Source organism: Falco cherrug, chromosome 3 (genome assembly GCF_023634085.1).
Source record: "Falco cherrug isolate bFalChe1 chromosome 3, bFalChe1.pri, whole genome shotgun sequence".
NCBI classification, from domain to species: Eukaryota; Metazoa; Chordata; class Aves; order Falconiformes; family Falconidae; genus Falco; species Falco cherrug.
The window spans coordinates 90,930,538-90,951,796 of record NC_073699.1 but is presented as its reverse complement, the minus strand read 5'-3'; the positions used below and the strand labels follow the sequence as shown (position 1 = coordinate 90,951,796).

The 21,259-nt window shown below is 36.1% G+C and overlaps 1 protein-coding gene across 4 annotated transcripts in view; it reads right to left on the bottom strand.

The window, feature by feature from the left end:
- Nucleotides 1–21,259, bottom strand: part of RELCH (RAB11 binding and LisH domain, coiled-coil and HEAT repeat containing) — a 78,995-nt gene that overhangs the window by 11,007 nt on the left and 46,729 nt on the right. Inside the window, exons 13-27 of one of the 4 annotated variants that reach the window (XM_055703873.1) lie at nt 20,602–20,673; nt 19,649–19,789; nt 18,803–18,967; nt 17,783–17,930; nt 14,903–15,059; nt 14,222–14,345; nt 13,104–13,152; nt 12,590–12,669; nt 11,714–11,820; nt 11,031–11,130; nt 6,606–6,688; nt 5,615–5,678; nt 3,859–3,997; nt 2,773–2,889; nt 1,704–1,792 (exon numbers count right to left, since the gene is read on the bottom strand). In XM_055703873.1, the coding sequence (XP_055559848.1) occupies nt 1,704–1,792; nt 2,773–2,889; nt 3,859–3,997; nt 5,615–5,678; nt 6,606–6,688; nt 11,031–11,130; nt 11,714–11,820; nt 12,590–12,669; nt 13,104–13,152; nt 14,222–14,345; nt 14,903–15,059; nt 17,783–17,930; nt 18,803–18,967; nt 19,649–19,789; nt 20,602–20,673 (1,635 nt within the window). Of the gene's footprint in view, nt 1–1,703; nt 1,793–2,772; nt 2,890–3,858; nt 3,998–5,614; nt 5,679–5,854; nt 5,944–6,605; nt 6,689–11,030; nt 11,131–11,713; nt 11,821–12,589; nt 12,670–13,103; nt 13,153–14,221; nt 14,346–14,902; nt 15,060–17,782; nt 17,931–18,802; nt 18,968–19,648; nt 19,790–20,601; nt 20,674–21,259 lie in introns of those variants that run through there. The other 3 variants (XM_055703874.1, XM_055703875.1, XM_055703876.1) reach the window with 3 other exon arrangements.

Genomic DNA, 21,259 nt, shown 5'->3' with positions numbered 1-21,259 from the left:
TTATTTCTTTTTAATTCTATTTAAGCCCTCATTTCCTTCTCTGGCCACAAGACTCAAAGTCAATCAAATAAGCTCTTCTGTTCTAATTCAAGGCATCTTTTGTACTGACTAAGCCTTAAACCTTAGAAGTTGCACTAACTACTATAAAAAAATTAAGTATCAGTATTTTTATCAATTATCCCATTAGTGAATATGATAGAACAAAGAAAATTAAACTAAATCCAACTTTTGCCTACTGCAGCTTTCAGATATATTACTTCTCAAAACACAATACATCTCCCAGCTCTCGCTGAACACAGAGTATCATTGCCAGATCTCCTCCAGTGCTGCCTGCGGTAAGGAAGTACAATTCTGTCGCATTTGACTGATGCTCAGGTCACTACTGTCCCTTCTGACTCAGCCCTCTGAAGTCAGATGTGTTCCTTTTAGGGCCGAAAGTTCCTCAAATTAATTCACCTCCAGTTCCACATACTGTAAATTATATAAAATAATATAATAAAATACAGAAAATAAAAGCATGAGACTCTAGGCTATTAGACTTGAAAATATAACTGGAAGAAGGGACTTTGTTACCAAAAACTTAGAACTCCTAGAGAATATAGTTGTCTCAATTTAAGTCACTTCTGCAGACACAAGGAAAAGCAGTTACTTTTCTCTAGTACAAAGTAACCCATGAAAGTGCAGTATGAACCTTCAAAAATGAGAAAGATGTTCCTTTGCACCTTTTGACTGAATCTTGTCCTCCATCACTTGAAGTGTTTGTACTTTCAAGATTTTCTCAACTTGCAACTAAATCATGTGTCTCATTTTCTGCAACTGACTTAATATCTATGTGTTTCAATCTCTGTTGCCCAGGACCATGTCCAGATGGCTTTTAAATATCTCCATGGATGGAGACTCCACAGCCTCTGTGGGAAATCTGTACCAGTACTCAGTCACCCTCACAGTACAGAAAGCATTTCCCGATATTCAGAGGGAGCCTGCTGTGTTTCAGTTTGTGCCTGTTGCCTCTGGGCACCACCGAGAAGAGCCTGGCTTTGTCCTCTTTGCACCCTCTCTTCAGGTATTCATATACACTCTTCATATACACTCATAAGATCACTCCTGAGCCTTCTCTTCTCCAAGCTGAATAGTACCAGCTCTCTCAGCCTCTCCTCCTATGAGAGGTGCTCCAGTCCCTTCATCATCTTTGCAGTCCTTCGCTGCACTCTCTCCAGCAGGTCCATGCTTCTGTACTGGGGAGCCCAGAACTAGACACAGTACTCCAGATATGAAGTGCATCCCATATATTTCAGGACTATACTTTCCTCATCCTTGCCTATCATTTCTCTCCAGTAGTACACCAATTTTCATCTGCATTTCCTTGGACATACTGTGGCCACTGATTTTAGTATGCTTTTGTTTTGATGAAAAAACACACGGTAAAAACATTTCCTTTTTCTTCAGTCTACAAAGATCAGTGTTCCTACATGCATTTCTGATAGTTGAACATTTCTCTGCAGAGGTCCTTGGCTTAGAAATACAATTTAAAAATAGTAAGTTCTTTTAAAATCATGTGAACCTATTCCTTATCAAAAAAACCCTCAAAGCTATGTTTTGATATCACTCATGAGTACCTCTCCTCAACTTTTGGTTTTAAATACCATTACACTTCAACTTTTGCTGCCACCTGTGTTTCGTAATTAGTAAACATAGCCACTCACCTCATGCTCTGGTGAGAGATGTTCCATGTCAGTTCGTAAACACTTAAGTCCTGGTAAAAAGTGATTGACCATTAAATCCTCCGAAATAACTAAAGACCAGGTTGTTAAGGTATTATAAGGATTGTCTTCTGAAATTATACAGTTTGTTTTCTGTCTTCTGATACTGTTATTCTACTGAACACAGGGACAAGCTACAGCAGCAAAACCCAAGAAAAAGAACAGCATCAGGCCCTTCACAACTAATAAAAAAGATGTTAAATATTTAACTTCACAGACTTCATATACCCATACCATTCTGTTCATATTTTCTCAATTTACTGGTTAAGACCAAGGGGGTTGTTTTTGTAGCTTACTATCAGTTCCACTGTATTGGGTCTGACTGAGATGGAGTTAATTTTCCCCCCAGCAGCCCTCACAGTGCTCTGCTTGTATCGGTAACCAGAGAGGTGGTGGTAACACACCAGTGCTTCGGCTGGTGCTGAGCAGCGCTCGCACAGCATCAAGGCTGCCTCTTCAACATTCCCCCTCACCCAGCAGGCTGTAGGTGGGCAAGGTCTTGGGAGGGGACACTGACCAAAGAGATACTCCATACCATAGAACACCTGCTCAGCAATAAAAGCTAAAAGAAAGGCGGAGGCAGCGGGTCATTCATCATTGCAACATTTGTCTTCTGGACCAACTGCTCACATACTGAAGTTCTGCTTCCTGGGAAGGGGCTGGACATTGCCTGCTGATGGGAAGTGGACAATAACATCTTCTGTTTTCCTTTGCTTCCGCACATAGTTTTTGCTTTATTTAACTGCCTTTACCTTGGCACACAAGTATTTTTTCCATCTTATTACCCCTCTTCCCCTTCCCCTGCTGAGGAGGGGAATGATAGAGCAGCTTGGTGGGCACCTGGCATCCAGCCAGGGTCAACCCACCACATCCACCTTCTATGAAAACCTCTTCTTTATACTCGGCAGATCATGTTTTACATCACACACTCAAGGACAAACTTAGTCTCAACTATTAACCTTCTCCCCCCACCAGAGCATTAACAGCTAAACTTCCCCTACAAAAAGGATACAACAACAGGAAAGAGCACTGTAGGCTTCAAACAGGTGGGTAGCGATATCCAGTCTCTTTGAATCCACAGACTGCTGGTTGTTGACCAAGGCTAACTTGTGCAAGTGTGGAATAACAACTGTAAAAATAAATACTGGAATAAGTAATTTGAAATTGCTTTCCATAGAGTTGCTTAGTATTAAACCGGTGCTAAATGGCAACCGCAGGCATCTGAAGCATCACACATCAGTGTAGAATAAGAACTGCAATTCATGGCTTTTGAGGGGACTGCCCTTGTGGATTTAACTGATCAACTCAAACTTGAAATAAAACTCTGGTAACACCGCCTAAAATAAAAACATACATCTCAAAATAGTAACAATTTACAGAAAATACTTTGCAACATTATTACTGTCCCGCTGCAAAAAGCTGTCTAAAACATGCTTCTTTTCTATAAATACAGCTGATAAGCTAGTGACAGAGACATGCATGTCACGACAAATCTTCACTGACTATAGAGGAAGCCTACTTAACGATTTTAACCTGCTAAACTAGATGCCTGCAGTTGGGAGGCATGGTAGCTCCGTGTTTTGTTTACAAGTATCTTTAAGACAGTCCTAACAATCAGCTTCACTCTATGCACTTTACATTTCAGGGCCATGAAAAAACAAAAAAAAAAAGCTGTTTTGTTAATTGGGGATGCACTTCCATTTAAGACATGTGGAATGCTTGAAATTTATATGCCAGCACAGGGTGATGGAATGGGGGAGGAGGGGGGAGGAAAGCATTTTACATATCAAGTAATTTTAAAAAAACCCAACAAACACCACCAAAAAACCAAAAATCCACTTCAAATTTGCTCTGCAGCAAAGACCACTCCCCTCAAGCTCTGGAATCATTCATCACCATGTCCTGGTGTTCTATATACACACCAATGGTAGGCAAATTGAAAATTATACGAGCAAAGTCTTAAATACTGCGACATATCAAACTGAAACAACAGTCTTCAAACTTCTCGTAAAGAAAAAAAATAAATCAGTATAATCAGCATACTATTGGCTTTAGGACAGAAAGAGGAAGACTGCATCTTCCTGCTGATGCAACTTACATTCATCTCGAAATCTGGGCTCAGCATTAGGTCCAACTCTTCCAAATGTTTTTATTATTTCTGTATGTAGAGAATGTTGGTCTTGATATTGAGGGTCCTCCAGGAAAGATGCCAGCTGCATTTTCACTCTTTCCAGAAGCTTAAATATTTCCAGAGAAATAAAAAGTATACCAAAGAATGAAGATGCTAGAAACTGTTACGGTCAGTTTGGACTATGTCTATAATATTTAAGATAATAAATCCTGGACCTGTTAATTTACAGGTTTTTCTCTAACAGGATGTTCCAAACTCTTCAATGCAGCTCAACATTCTAAAGACTGTTAACAGTGTTTTAATTTGATCTATCTTTAACTATAAACAAGTGCTTACATATAGCTTGTCCTTCCTCCCTGAGGTTTCCTCGGTTTTGATACTCAAATTTTTTACCTGCTATTAAAATTTCCCTCATACTATTAATATCTTTGGAGTTTTCCTGTTTAATGAGAACTGAATTCTCATTATAAAAATATATATTTATAAATATAAAAATTATATATTTATAAAAATATATGATTTTTTTTTGCAATATTAGTATGCTCAAAAAGTTTCTGCAAAGGACAGAGATGCAAAAGTAATCATAAAATCATTGAATTAAAAAGATTTCTTCAACTAAAGGCTAGAAAAGCTGGAAATACAAATACATGTAAGATCACATAAGTATTCAATATGCATTCATCAAAGTTGTAAAAATAACATTTTTTATTAAATTTTGGAAGGTGATATCACCTCTGTACTCTAAGGCTTATTATAATTAGTGCAATGGATACAGTAATTTTTGTGGGGTAACAAAGCAGTATTCTTCCCAAACTGATTATAGGCATGCATTCCAAGCTGCAAAATTGTAACTTATCCATCTTCCAAGTACTTGTGAGTCATCACTGACTTACTCACATTTCCTCAAACACATTCTTTTAGAATATGTTGAAATTACAGGAAGAATGCAAGCTCTGCAAAAAGCTGCAAGGACTAAGAAGAGATTTGATTGTGCAGCTGTTAGACAAAAGACAGTATTTCTACTGCTTACAGCAGAATCCTAGGTGTATTTCTCAGACTTCTGATCTGTTAACGAGGTTCGTAATTTAAAAACAAGGAGGAACTGCATAGCTATATTATCCTCGAGGATTATTTCAGTTATGTTACTGTGATGACTTTTAATGCAATCTTAGACATCACAGGCTAAACCAGCAGATATGACAGGAACTACAATAGACTTGTGCCCTTCTAAAGTAGTTAGAAGCCAAGCATGATACCCCAGAGTATCTCAAATGGTACAATACACTTGTGTAGAGCTCACTGAATCCCACCATGACGTTTTGGTCACCATTTTAAAGTAATGCTATTTTATTTGGAATAACGGGACTTGGATTTCTCCACTGCATTGGAGAATGTTTTAAAGAACATTTTGAGCACGGGATTTCCCATCTTCTAGCCCAGGCCTCCCCCTCTACATACACATTTGTCTTTGTTTATGTTTGGTTTGATATTTAGAAGGAAATGTTTTCATTGGTTAAAAGAGGGTTGGTTTGTTTCCAAAAAAACCCAAGAGACCATTGTGAAACTGGAAAGCATTTTGGAAGAGGGTATAACAAAGGAAGAAATTATTTATAAGCTGTTTTTTTTCTCCACATTAATTAATAAATTACTGGATTTCTGGACTTACAAAAAAACATCCACTATTTATGCTACAAAACCAACAGCCTGATAACAGGTGTCTTACCTCTCTCTGAGTAACAGTTTCCATGATGGTCCCAAAAGCAGGAATTGTTGCAATCCTTACTGAACTAGAACAGAAAAATAGAGTCTTTAAGATGTATTAAACATTAAGAAGAAAATTAATTAAAAATAAAGCAAAATTTTAAAATTAGTACTTTAAGTTACATTAGTTCTAGCAATGACAAAACAAAACCAGCAGACCAGGAAAAAGACAGACAGGATTAACTCAAGGTCTCAATCTGAAACTCACAATTCAGGATCACTGGACAAGGTAACAAGGGCCGGAGCAACCCGCTTGTCAACTAATGCTTCACTCATGCCTCGAAGAGTCAGCTGTAAACCAGTCAACATGCAATAAAAAACGGTTTGGTAAACTTGAAGAACTGGGTTAGCTGTGACTGAGGATGGGCAGGCAGACGGGGGGTTTTTCTTGGTTTAGTCACCCACACAAGACATTGAAACAATTAAGACACTATTCATGCTGTAGCGTTTATTAGTAACAACCTGTTAGTGAAATTAGCAAAGCATCCCTCCTTCGCTTGAAAGAAATATCACATCAGGAACATCCAGAAAATTAAGTACTACGGTCACCTATCAGAAATTAGATACAGCCCAAACTGTTTTGCATTTCAGTAATGCAGATGGTACTTAATTTTGCAGTAGTAAAGCTGATAGCTTTACAGAACTTATTAATATCCAGCTTTCTACTAGAAATGATGAAAGCACATTTCAAACTGAGAATATGATTAAATATAAAACAGCAAAAAAATTAAATTACATTAAGTTATCTATTTAAAGTTCATCCAGTGGTTTTATCCAGTTTAGTTTTAGGTGTTGCAGTAAACCTATTTATTTACAATTAAATGATTAAGAAGTTACGTTTGGTTAAAAGTAATTCAATTTTTGTTGAGCTAGAATAAGAAACAGAACTGATGGTTATTTCTTCCTAAGTATTAAGAGGGATGCTATGTACATAAGACAGTCAGAAAACTTACATTTCAGGGTCACTGGAGAGAGTAATGAGAGCTGGAACAACTCTCTGAGCTACCAGAGTTTCATGTACCCCCTTCACCAACAGCTGAATGGTCAGAGCAGGGGGGTATCACAGGTGATGCACGGAAAGAGCGAGCACAGTATCATGGGAAGAGGAACGGCACAACCAAGAGAGAGAAAGAAAAAACACAAAAAGCAAACCAAAATTAGAAGCTAAGCAAATACTGTTACACTAGTGCTTCATATTTGCAAAGGCATGAAGAAAGCTGAAGTGGTCTGGCAATCAGCACAAACCTGACTATGAGGATGTTTTCTCTACTTTCAGCTATTTTAAAACCTGAACTCTCAAAATTTTAGGAAGTAATTCTGTATTATAATTCAAATACTAAAATAATTATGCATTATACTTACATATAATGATGTGTAATTAAATACTAAAGCAATGCCAATTTGAGTTTGACAGTTTAATCTAAATACTCTTCCTAACTCAATGGAATGGTATTTATTATAGTAGGTGGCTGTCACATACAAAATAGATGTCTTCAGCTAGGCCAAATGTGTGTAGTTTTCCCACACTGAGTGATACCTTGCAGACTTTTTACAACATGACAACAGCACCTTCCCAGATGCCACTAAGCTCTCCTCAAAGTCATTCAGGACTATTTTATATTTAACTGCCATCCAAGCAGTATGTATGCAAAACTTCCCAAGTTTCCCTTGCTGGTCTATGCAGGTAGAAAATGGAAAATCCTTGGGATTATCCATGAAATGTATCTCACCAAGCCTTTTTACAAACTAAGGAAGAGGTATATTTATTGCAATACATCCCAGCACAGTGAAATGTATTACCCATGAATATGTGGAAATTGTTTGAATTCTCAGGTGGTTTTTTTTTTTTGTTTTTTTTTTTTTTTACATTGTGTACGTAGGTGTACATAAGCATGCATTTGCTGCATAGGTAGCAGATGCCTTTTCCATGTTTTCTACATATGAAAGCCTACTAATTTTGGAAAATGACAAGTTGCACACTTTCTTCATATTCGGCAAAACAGGTTTTTTTGTCTGCATTAATAAAAAAGGGAAAGCCTTGATATTTTCATTTTGTATCTCATGTAAGGAAGCCTGTGTGTATTTGCTGGTCCTAGGAGATAAACATAAAAAGCTTATTTCTGTAAGAAATTTGAATTTAAATTTTTTTTTAAATATTTAGCTGTATTCTAATTACTCAAATTACATCATCAACACAAATCAAATTCTATGCTTTTTCCCCCCAGCAGAATAACAAGAGAACACCTAAGATCCACAGGGCATGGGGTAAACAGTAGCTGTCAGTGTGTATCATACAGCACTAAGAGTAGGCAATATTTACACTCTCCAACTAGAGAAGGTTTTATATTGTGCTATTTGTTTGAGCATTCCTGCTCTACCAACTCTGAATAGAAAACAAAGTAAATTGTGAAAGATTGGAAGGAACCCGACTTTCCAGAAGCCTTCTATACAAAGCAGTAACTTTTATGAAGCAATACTTCTGCATGCATGTGCATGCACAGGTGCACATATGCACTGAACATATTGTGGCCTTACAGATAATAACTAGAGAAGGAAGAATGGGGAGAGAACTGTTAAGCTTTGTAAGAACATATGCATTATTCCTGCAAAGCATCTGGAGGGAGAAAGATGCAACTTCCTATACTTGTTATTGAGAAAGTATTAGGAACGTCAGTTCAACTACTACATTTTAACGTTAATACATTATATGATTATTTACAGTGGCAACAATTTAGAGTGCTGATGTGTTGAGTTTATGGGTACTCTTTAAAAACAGCTGTTAAGGACCAGCTCACTGCTTGACTATGATGATTTTTCTCTCATACACAGACGTACCTATGTTCCCATTGATCAAAATAGAAAATGCTTACTTCTTGCTTACTAGTTTCAATTCTGAACAAATAGGGACTTGAGTTTTCTTTACCAATCTTTTAAGAAATGACTAGAGGTGATGTAGTGCTTTGAAAAAAATGCTTTGGATTTGAATAATTAGCAATCAATTTAGAATGATCTCAGCTTCATGACTGTGTCGGCTGCCACACTACTAATTATGTTAAAGCATGGTAATCAGCATCGTTCTGCCTTACAGAAAATAAAATGTGCTTTACAGTTCAAGTGTCATTCTAAAAGTAACTGTTCCCAGCCTTGGACCTAAACAGACCAACAAAACTTACAACTCAGCTATGCGCTTCATGTTCAAACCAGCAGGAAATCCATTTGCATTAACATTCAGATGGGAAAGTATTGACTAAGAACATTCACGCAGGGACAACAGCAACAGCTGGATGGGCAAAGCCATGTAGCAGCACGTAAGGCCACAGTAAGAAAGACAACACAGATTTTTATCCTGTTTTGATTCCTCTAAATCAGTGTGTGATCACTACTTACGCATGCTACACCTTAAAAATGGTACCACAAAGCTTCTTGCCCCTGAAGGAGAGAAGGGGTAGAACGGCTCCAAATCACTTCTGCATCCTTCCAACCTTTCACAGACTGTAAAGGTTTGGTAATGCAGCCTGGCAGGTCCAAATCACGGCAGTCTCTGTGCTGCTGTACAGACTACTGCGCTGTTTGGAATCTTTATAGTTCTCATACAGCTGTCCTGCAGGTGATGTACTCTTTATTTTATTATCTAATCACTGGGCTTTGCCATTCAGCAGTCTCCAAGATGCCAGAAATCCCTTGAACGAAGGAATGAATCTTCCAAAAGCAAACCCAACTATTACCACCTCTTTACACAGGTGACTTCCAAAATTTACATACTGCCACATATAAATACACACGCAACGGCTATCAAGTGGCAATATGATACTATTTTCAAGCAAGAAAAGTCTGCAACAAAGTTGTCCATGCTTTAGTAAAAACTGAAGTATGCTAGGAAACAAGCAGTCAAATAGCATGCAGGACTGCCTAAAAATAATCAATGTGCAGTTGAATTTGAAAAGAAACTGCAACCAAAACAACAGCCAGTTGTAACAGAGGTCTTTCACATGTTTGGGTAATGCTTATAAAAAAGGATTTAAAATGCTTATTATTACAGATATGAAATATAAACAATCTTATTGGTAAAGAAAAAACCCAACTCAAACCCAAACAGCAACTCAAAAATATTTGAAGGGTGACCAAAAAATTGCCATGTCATTTTTAAAGTGACAGGATGCAAAAAAAAAAAAAAAAAAAAAAAAAAAAAAGGAGGGGTGGGGGGTGGGGCAAGGGGGTGGAAAGAGACAATGAGACAATGTTGGATGTTTTCAACTAAAGTCTCAGGTTATGTCTTAAAGTGGTTGTTTAGTGCTTTGTCTGCAATGACTTGCACAGTTGCAGTAAAGAACACTAATGGTTATGGTAAGTGCCCTTTTCTGCAAGGCAGTCTGTGTCCATTTGCAAAAACAAATCTCAAAGGTAGCAGGTTCAGCTAGAGATTCACTGAAAAGCTATCCTAATGACTCAAATGTCAAAGAAATAGAAAAAGAAACCTCAGAAACCAAACAAAAAGAAGTACTGTGATAGCGTGATTAGAAATACATCTTTCTAACATGTAATTTTAAAAAAAAGTAATCTCTTTGTTCAGCAAACGGAGTAAGTGGAGTATGTCTGCATGTCCCAGTTTTTGTAGATGCCTTTTTTAATTAACACTGGATGAAACAAGGGCATGATGTGGAAAGAAAAGCAAACTTACTAGTTAAATGTTTCACCCTGAACAAATTTATAGATGTTAAGAGAAAGATGAACCTGTCACCATGTGGCAAGTAAAGTCATCCTAAGTTATTTTAATTTTCACAAAAACTACAAAATCAGTTAAGTGTATGTTTTTACTGCCATATTTGGAAACAATGGAAACTAGTTTTAACTACAAGGCAAGTACATTGTGCAAGTATACACAAAAGTATTGAAAACCATTAACTCGTGAATTAGGCTACTGATGATGTGTTAAACAGCAGAAGTTACAACTCAGATTTGCTTATTTATGTTTATCTACAGACCTAAGCAAACACATTTGACAATGTATTTAATTATGGTTTGAACACAGTTTAGCAATGAAGAGTGTTTTCATAATTGGAAAATATTTTTCAGCATGCAACAATGAGAATGCAACAATGAAGTCAGCAGCAGATTAAAGAACACATACACAGTTACTACAGGAACATCTTGCAAGTGGCTAACGACAAATTGCTGAACCGAAGATGAGCTTCTGAACATAGAACAGATACAGAAACAACTGCACAACAACCTCCTGCTCCATCACACAGTACACAACTTATTTAAGCCATTTGTAATATTTCAGGATGTATCAATGTTATCTGAATCACTGCTTACAAAAATAAACTTACAAAAATAAAGCTTTAAAAAGGTTTAAAAAAAGTTTGGATAATACTTACCTCAAACATTCTAGCAGCTGTACATCGAACAAGAGCAGAAGTATGCACAACTCCATACCATAAGACTGTTAACAGCAGCTCATGGTAAGCTGGGTTTGCACTAAAAGAAAACAGTTGGGCAATCAAAAAAACCCAAACACAAAAACCAATCCCCAAAAAAACCCAACCCCCAAACACTGAAAATGTTCTTTGCCTACAAAGTATAGTCTCAAAAATCCATTAGTCAACAATGAAGGATACATAACATTCACCTCATTCTAAAGGACATGCAACATTTTGCTGTCTAGAAAATACGTTGCATTTTGAAATTCACGTAAAAAAAATTAAGAATAGAATTTCCAATAAAATATGACACTGAACTTAACGCAAATACTTATCTAGATCACAACATAATAGCATGGAAAATACAAAATTAATTTCCATTTTATTCTCAATGAGTGATTTTTGTGAGGTTTTTTGTTTATTTTTTGGTGTTTCTTTTTCACACTTCAGAATTTTTTTACCACAACTTATTTAATCTAGATATTAAAAGTTTAAACTTTGTGAAACACTAAGGGTAAAAGTAAGTATACCCTTTATTCACCCAAAGCATGACTGTTATTACAATTACAGCCAGATTAGTAGCCCTTAATAAAAACTTCTAATGTATTCAGATCTAGTCAACTCCAAGGTATATTCTTTACCCCAGCTCCACAAAGGAAGCTTTCAGGCTATCAAGAGGAGCATGGGATAGTGAAAGCATGGTCATTACGTCTTCTAAGAATCCAACTAACAGCTTGCGGTCTTCTTCCTGAAAGAAGAGCATACAGTGTTGAATGTAGCAGAAGTATTGGTGCAGTTGTGATGACCTACAGCTATGAAAGAGACAAGGTCAAACTAGATTTAGTCTTTAACAATCTTCTTATGAGCTTCAAAAATGTGGTTTAAGAACAAGAACGTACAAAGCAAACACAAGAAGAGACTATTTCTGTATTTTATCAACTAAGCACATCCTCACGCATAAATTACCCAAATTGTTTTACTAAAGAAACTTTAAGAAGAGTACTTAAGCACTTTCATGGCTCCTAACAGTTTTTGATTACTCACAGTTGACTAAACATTCCTGAGATGAAGTATTTATTAATTTTTCCTGCAAGCTGCGTACATTCCGGTCCATCACTGCTGGTTACTGGAGGATTTGTTTTAGTGTTTATGGAGTGTTTAATTCAGTACTAGGTAACACTACAATTGTAAGACTCCAACGATGTTCAAAATGTCAATTTACCTGCTTATCTGTTTCAGTAAATTTTATTGAATTAAATTATGGCTGCATGGGTCACAGCTAAATGGCCAAGAACCTATTTACGGAATAATATTAATATTTTTCATAGAGGCACAAGGCACTAAATGATCTGAATGTAGTAGACAACCGGACCAGAAAACTTTGCTTTTTACTGTTTACAGCTGCTGACTTAGTACCTATATTCAAAGCACTACAGCACTAAGTTTTCAAAGAAAAAATATATTTGTTTTAAAAAAGTTTTACTTATTATTATAAAGAAATAAAAAACCAAACCTACCTGAATATAACATGTAAGGACCCCTGTTGCATAGATGGGAACTGTGGCTTTTGTTAGCACTCCATTACCTGCTGTGGAATCTAATGAAACACAGTGAAGTATTTAGGTTTTTTATATACATATATGTCTCTATACGTGTGTGTAATATATATACGCTGTATATTATAAATATTGTAATACATATAAGGTAGACATGTGTATTACAAGTATTACAGATGTATTAACTTTTTAGATATACACGAAGAATTTGGATACATATGTATGTATATATACATGCACATGCTGTAAAATAATCCTCAAGTGGTATTTGGATTTGAGATTTTATTTGTACTTCACACACAAAATGTACAACTTCAGAGTGTTCCACCCAGATTAACATCAGATTTTCAATATTTCAGAAAGATGACAAATTTGAGAACTACAGACTGGAATGCTATTTGAACATGAGATTGATAATTTTTTTTCAGTTGCAGTTAAGATCCACTTTTATTCCTTTGAGTGAAAAGCTACTTACCTATGTTTTCCTCAGACAGTCTTAAGATTTCCTGGAACTGTGGTTTTACCTATATAAAGGATGATGAATCCCATGTAAGAAAACTTGTTACCAGTGTCAATTAACTTAGAAAAAAATTAAGAATAAAACCAAAACCACTACCAAAACAGGAAAAGGATATTTTTAAGGGAAAAAAAGAAAGAAAAATTTAAAAAGCATATCCAGCTTTTACAAAAATTGAAAGTGTGACATAAGAGTAAAAATTTCTATTGAGTACCCACACTGAGGTAGCAGTATTTAGCACTCATGATACTGAAAGCTGAAGCCTCTTGGCAGCATGCTTAGTTGGATTTTAGGGTTTATGGTTTTACAAAGCTATGTGTAAAAAAACCAAAAGCTTTTGTTTTACATCTCTGCTGTCCATGAAGTGCTCTCTTCCAAAATAAAGCTGTGATAATCAGTACCATAACAATTCTATAGAAGCAAGGGTTCTAAAGATGACTTACAGAAGGGGTTTTCAAAGACCAGAAACTAGTTTTAATCTCCTCTTTAGAGGCAGCACATAATGCTAACATTTGTTATTTTATCTTCAGATAATCCTCTGTGTTTCATAATCTGCTTTTAAAATATTTTTAATTATATTCAGAAATTATTTTGTAGAGAAATATGATGTTCTTCCTTGATAAAAATGTTTAGATTTCATCTATAGAAAATATTTTGGACAGGGAAAGCATAAATTTTACATGTCAAATCAAGTACAGGCTGTACTTATGTACACCAGACATTGAATAGTATGCTCTTCCGAAGAAAGAAAATTGTTAAATCGCTAGGAATTAGGATGACCTGTCCCACGCTCTATGCCATTCACAAAAAAAATATGAAGAATACAGTTAAAAAATTTCAAATCCTTCCTTGTTTGGCAAGATGAGAAGTTATTCCAAAACAGTCAAAAACAGAAATCAAAAGGATGCAAACAGAGGTTTAAAATCAGCAGGTTTAAATGTACTTATGGAAAAGCATCAGTGTGACCTGCAAATACAAATGGTCACACAAAGTGTGGGTATTCAGACACACCGTAAATATGGAGAATATATATTATCAAGGTACTATTGCACAGAATATTTAAGATAGTATCTTACCTTAGTGTTTGTAAAAATTTTCCCAAATGTCCTACAAAATCTCCAGAAAAATCTGGAGAACTCATGGACACAGGCAGTTGATGCTACATTGATCTTGCCAACTATTTCTATAAGCTGTGGTAGCCTAAAAAAATCAGTAAGCAAAAGTATATTAAACAGTACTCTGATCTTTTGTTTTTCTCCAGTTATATTTGCATAGATTTACTGTTTATATTAATATATATAGACACACAGAGCAGTATTGGTTCCACTAAAATTATCTACGTTCTGCACAATTCTTGACCCTTGAAGAAAGAAAGGGTGTAAGTGCCAGAGAAGCCTGACTTGTATTGTCAAACATCTGTTACTGCAGAACAATATATTTCATAAGATACTCAGAATACAATATTAAGTTCAACAGAGAATTAAGTATACCAGCGCAAAGATGAAAAAAATTTTTTTGCAGGAAGTAGTTACCGACACATTCTGCTAGAAGGCTGATATTTTCTGAATAAAATCAAAGTCAACTCAGTATGAAAATTAAAACGCCTAAAAAATTTCAGTCTTCTCCTCTTTAATAATTCCTAAACACAATCATAATAAAAATTCTTATGTTTCATAATTGTTAAACATAATCATATTAAGAACAATTAATGTTGAGGCATTTTAAAATTAGGAATCATAAGATAAAAATTAACTTACAGCTGATTGACTACCCATAGCAAAGTCTCCCAGCCTGTGGTACCCTCATGTTCCAGCTGATAGTCATACAGTTGCAACAACACTGCTAATTGTTCACGGCTTCCAATGATGATGGCCACATCCTGAAGAGGTGATACGGGTCGGGGAAATCTAGTGACTGTAACAGCAGAAGACAAGCGATCATGAACAAAAAAAAGATGAAAATACCTTGGAGGTGATGTCAGTAAGGTAGCTAAGAAAGTCTGAATATCTCTAGTGCCTTCTGTGTAAGGTTATCAAATTGCCTTTTAAAAACCATTGAGTTAAACCCACCTCTGAAAAGGTTACATAACCCTCACTATAAAAAGAGAAAATGCTGTCCCAGGGAGATGACGGGATTATCACCAGCATAGCTTCATCAACGGCAAATCTTGCCTGACCAACCTAGTGGCATTGTGTGATGAAGTGACTATATCAGGGGATGGATGCCACTTACCTGGACTTCTGTAAGGTCTCTGACACAGTCACCCACAGCTCTAAACTGGAGAAATATGAATTTGATGGATGGACGTTTTGGGGGATAAGGAATTGGCTGGATGATGTTCCAGATGGAACACCTCTCTATTGAGGACAGGCTGAGAGAATCAGGGTTGTTCAGCCTGGAGAAGAAAAAGCTCTAGGGAGACCTTACTGCAGCCCACTTTTTAGTAGGACCTGTTGCAACAGGACATGGGGTAATGGTTTTAAACTAAAAGAGGGTAGATTCAGACTAGATATAGAAGGAAAAAAAATTTTACAGTGGGGGTGGTGAAATACTTGAACAGGATGCCCGGAGAGTTTGTAGATGCTCCATCCCTGGAAGCATTCAAGGTCAGGTTGGACAGGGCTGTGAGCAACCTGATTAGTCAAAGATGTCCCTGCTCACTGCAGAAGGTTTGAACTAGATGACGTTTACAAGTCCCTTTGAATCCAAAACATTCTATGATCTCAAAGACCACACTGCAGATTTACAGTAGTGACTTGCAGACAAGGTTTCCTGACACTTGTTGCTACACTATTCGACTGTTCCAACTTTCATATATGAAGTAGATTTTGACAGTCCCCACTCCCTTTCCCAGCTTCTTAATTATCTGAATTACCAGAAGAGAGTAATTCACATGTAAAAAGACCACAAAAAAATTCTAGACCATTAAAATATGTGGGGATTGAAAGTCTGCCACACCAACATTGCTTTTATTATTTGCAATTCATGCCAAGCACATTCAGCAATAAAGTTAAGCAACAAGAACATCACCTTTCCTACTACAAAATTCAAAAAAGCAAGCCTGCACCTCCTGCAACACTACCAGACTAGTGAAAAGTACGTAAGATTTTTTTTCTTCCACTTTTATGGAAGAAGAAACTGTCAGACAAGGCTGAAGACTGAAGTTTTTGAAATTCCTTATTTTAGTAGTAGCCGCCCAGGGAAAAAGTGCTCATCTTCAAATGACTCAAGTCAGCTGGATGATTTTTACCACACCATGCTTAACATTTTCACATTTATATCATACAGTAACGTACCATTAGCTACTTTCCAAATTCTCCTTTAAAGTTTTTACCCTTTATTTATATCTCCACACACAGCACTATTATCATCATGTGCCAGGTATTACCAATATCTTTAAAAAGTGTTCGTAACAGGAGAAAACATTCTACAGGTTAGGATTGCTGATCCAAGTATAACTTCACTATGAGGTCATTCAGTCTGCTACTACATAGATACATAGCAGATGGTGAAGCTCCTGCTCTAGGCTGTGTTTTTCCCACTTCATAAAATTTGTTCTTTGTGAGAATATTAACTGAAACTGAAGCCAGCCCTTCTTGAACCATTATTAGCTATTAGTGGAAACAAATTCTTCAGAAACCTTTAGGAAGTCCTAAGGATTGCTTTGCTTTCTCAAAAGCTTCTTCTAAGATGTAGAGAGAAATAACTAGAGGTGAAATAAAAACTTTTTTGGTGATAATAAGGTCTCTCAAGCATAGGAATGAGTGGAAAAAGGAACCATTACTTAAGGACTTGCTAAGGAGACCAATATGAAAAAACATTTAAGAGGCAAATCAGAAGGCAACACTTTTTTTTTTTTTTTCCCTTTCACAATTTATGATGTATATTAGGAAAAAAAGTATTTCATTGCAAGACTCTCGGTGGATTACATAAAGCCATGTCAGGGCATGAAGTAACCATTTTGCCTGTAACACTGCTAAGTAAATACAGAAAAAAATTGTTCTCCTTTACTGGCAAGCATTTCATAAATATTCATGACTTACATATCCTTCTGCATCAATAAGTCAATACTTGTACTTAGTTAAATATCTGCTAAGGCTTCATGTCAGACTGATTTCCTTCATAGGAATGAAGTAGCAGCAGAGGGAGGAAACGAAGTGTAAAAATGTTTTCCCCAAAAGGGAAAAACAGAACAAAGAAAAACGTTATGACAAATCAAAACAAATTTTCATATACTGGAATCTGCCTTTAAAAAAATAAATTATTCTCTCTGTCAACTCAGCAACATTAAAGAAAGAAAATTCACAACACGACAGAGGTTCCTGGAACTCTTTTCTCTTTACTTGCTATATATGAAATACAAGATAAAGAACAGGTAGATTAGGGAAAAAAGGCTTGGGGACAATAAACTTAAATTATTATTGTACAGACAGTGTGCTATAAAAATCTAAAGTTTACACATATATTCTGCAACTTGTATTTATGCCGTAACCTTAAATACACACAAATCCCAAGTAACCATAGACTATGGACTACTTCCTAAAATTATTCTCTTGCAGTTAATATGGATTTGAGATTGGTCAGTGAATTATATTTAAGTTTATAAAAATTCCCCATACCAGAAATTAATCATTTACCTTCTATTTGTGGTACTTCTCCCTGAAGTTTAGCCTTGCTTGTGAAAGGTGCATTCTGTAGCACCAGTGCAAACAGTGAAGGAATCAACGACTGCAGAGCAGACAGATACATGTGGAGCTTATGTTCATCCAAGCCATGTTCTCCTTCCTGAAAAACAGGACATTTAAAATTTTTGGTTTGGATGATCTGTTGCTTAGGCATTTATTCCCTGGCAAGAGATCAACACATCTGTGATGAGCTTCTACACAAAGATTAATTACATAGTAATTTATCCAAACCACAAGCTTACTTTGTGTGACCATCAAAATCCCCTTAAGTCACTTCTACTCAAAAGATTCAAGCAATATAGCCTTTGGCATTTAGTAGTTCATAACAATGAATATACCAATATTCTGAAAGTACATTTTAAAGCATATTTTAGAAATGTGAATCCTTGGTCTCATAGACCAGTGAATCCAAAAACTGAATAAACTCGTCACCCGTACTCTGAAAGCATCTTGGTTAAGTGTGTTAGATTGTTACGAAATATCTGTAAAGTTTTGGAAAATACGGTATCTACCAAATGAAGCGTGCACACAAACTGGCTCATAATTGCAAACGACCTAACTAAACCATTTAATTCTACTTCTTTTTTTGGTTTGTTTTGATATGTTCGGTTTTTGATATTGCACATCATTAAAAACTACGCCATGTGATACTTAAAAAGTTTAAATATAGGGCAAATACACTCAGAATAACACGTATCAGGTCACAGCTCCAAGCAAGCATTTACTGAACTGCACTTTGATTACTGTGCTACAAAGCAAAACATCATTAAATTAGAATATGTTTCTTTTGAGGGGTTTTGTGTTCTTCCCCCCTTTTTCAAAGGACAAGTAAAAGTTATGGAAGTACAAGAAGAATCTCCTAAAATTTTTCCCCCATAGAAGTAGTAATTATTTACATTTTCGTATTTTTTAAAAAAGCCTGCATATATAATAAAGATACAAAGACAATTTGCCAAACAGCTGAACACATACCCTGAGCAATTTTTCAATTTTATTAAGCAGTGTAGGTATAAGATGGAATTGTAAATTTCCCAGTTCTGTTGTCCAGGCAGCATAAGCAGGTAAAAATACCTGATGTGTTGCACAAACTACACGTTCTGAAGGGTCTCCTAAAGCTGAAAGCAGCAGTTCAAAGCCCTGGTAGAAGACAAGAAATAACGTAATTTTCCTAGAGTTTATGCTAAAGTTTCCCACACAAACTGTGCAGAATAGAAAAAGATTATGATCCGCTTTTAAAATGCTACACTAACAAAAATAAAACAAGGTAGTACACGGAGCCCTTTCAACAGATACTCCCACCACATTTACAAAGGCAAACAGTGGGTGGTTCAATGACCCCGCTAGTATTTCTCTACAGTCATCAGAATCAATACAAACACATTTTACCACTCTGCCTTCAAGAACTCAAAGACAGGATTACAAGTTCATAATTTTCACTTACCTGAAACATTACTAGGCAGTATTAAATTGAACTACAAGTTGGCTTTGTTGCAGGAGACAAATCTCTGTTGGCAAGTGATGATATCATATCGGCTAAGAGTATCAGGTGGGCAATGAAGTGGTATGTTCTTGAAGGCAAACTATGAATTATTAGAGATGCTTCTGTATAAGGCTTACACCTGAGATTCTAGTTATACTTCTAAGTATATTTTTTCTTTTTTGTATTGGTGATACATTAAAAATCCATATTGATATAAACCATCAACATTTTTAAAAGTATCTGGAAGGATTTAATAATACATGAAACTATCTATCCCCCTATTAATGAAATAACTATAGAAGACATTTTATACATACAGATCCCAAACTAAATTATACCTGTTGATATTTGTCTGGATCATCAATATATCCCATAATGATGCCAAGGCTTTTGATCACAGCTTCTCGTACCAGATCTGCCTTATCTTCCATTAGCATTTGCTGCAGCATGGAAAGTACTAACGAACTACGAATTTCTTTCTGTTTGTAAACAAGAAACATACTTGTTAAATCAAATGAAACAAGACATGCAGGTTTATATCAATTTATATAAGTAGTTTACACTGTATTAGTGCTCACAAACAAAATTAGTTCCTCCAACTATAGATCCCTTTATGAATATTACACATTCAGTTTTCACAACAGAAGATGTATGTATTTAAAATGTCAGTAGCCTCACCAGAGAGCCTTTTTGTCCTACTAATCACAGAACTTATGGAACCACAAATAACTAACAGCAAAAAACTACTACAGGCCTAGACTTAAACCAGAATCTTTAATAACTGCATTACTAAATTGGAGAAGTGAGTTTTTAATTTGTCTTTTTTTCCCCTCTTTCTCTGAAGCTTCATATTCTAGTTTGCCACTGACTTAAATCTGCTGCTTCTTCTGACTGGCAGCACTCTTCATGTAACATTCCACAGTGTCCGAAGAATTACTGGATCATCATTAGATCAAAAAATTATTGCCAAGTATTTTTTCAGTGATTATTTCCTTAATTAGTCCTAACTAGCTTTACTTCAGCTTCACTGAAACAAAGATGATTTTTTCAGAAGATATTGTTTTTAGAGGCATTTTATAGCTATGTGGACCTGTATTCCTTTATAATAAGCCATGAATGCTTTAATGTGATTTATTGAAACTCACACATGTGATAGACAATGTGACTGTTTATGACTAACAAATGCACTTGGGAACATTTAAAATGATAAAGGATGTTTATGCAACAGATTTTCACATTGCTTTCACTAGCAAAATATTTAGAGTCAGTATTAATACACTGTTAAGCTTACTGGAAGGTAAGGTGCTAAAGCTCCACAGGATTCTGCTACCAGTAGCCGTCTCTCTGGGTATTTGTGGTTGATCTGGTAAAGAGAAACAGAATGGCTATTTACTTTGCAGTAACCAGTATTCAAAATGTGGTTCAAATGAACTCCAACCGAGGGATACATCTGCACCTCTTAGATAAACATTGACTGTGCCTGTAGAAGTTGCATATGGGTACTAAGCAGCCCCAGATTCTTGCGCTGAGGTATAAAGGCTAGGCAGATACAGCCTTCTCTAGTTGTCCTACAAAATAGAGCTTATAGTCAGAGAAGAATTAGAGAAGCGTATATGTATATGCAGTAAAAGAAGTGTGGAAAACAGTGTATGGGCTGCTGTACTCTGAAGAATATGAGTAACTTCAGAGCTGGCATGTCAAGAAATATTTTGTCCCTCCAGGAGTGCTGGTTCTCCAAGAACTACTCAAGTGCCCTCTAGTGCTCTGAGCCAACCAGTGTAGCATAGCTGCCTAAAGTCTTGCTGAGCAATCAGTCAAAAGACCCACACACTACGCTAAAAAGTATCTGCATGATACTGAAGTTCTGCTCTCAAACATGTCACGCCTCTAAAATGTGACTGAAAACATCTCCTATTCCCACGAACCTCTTGATCCTGTGCTACCTCCCC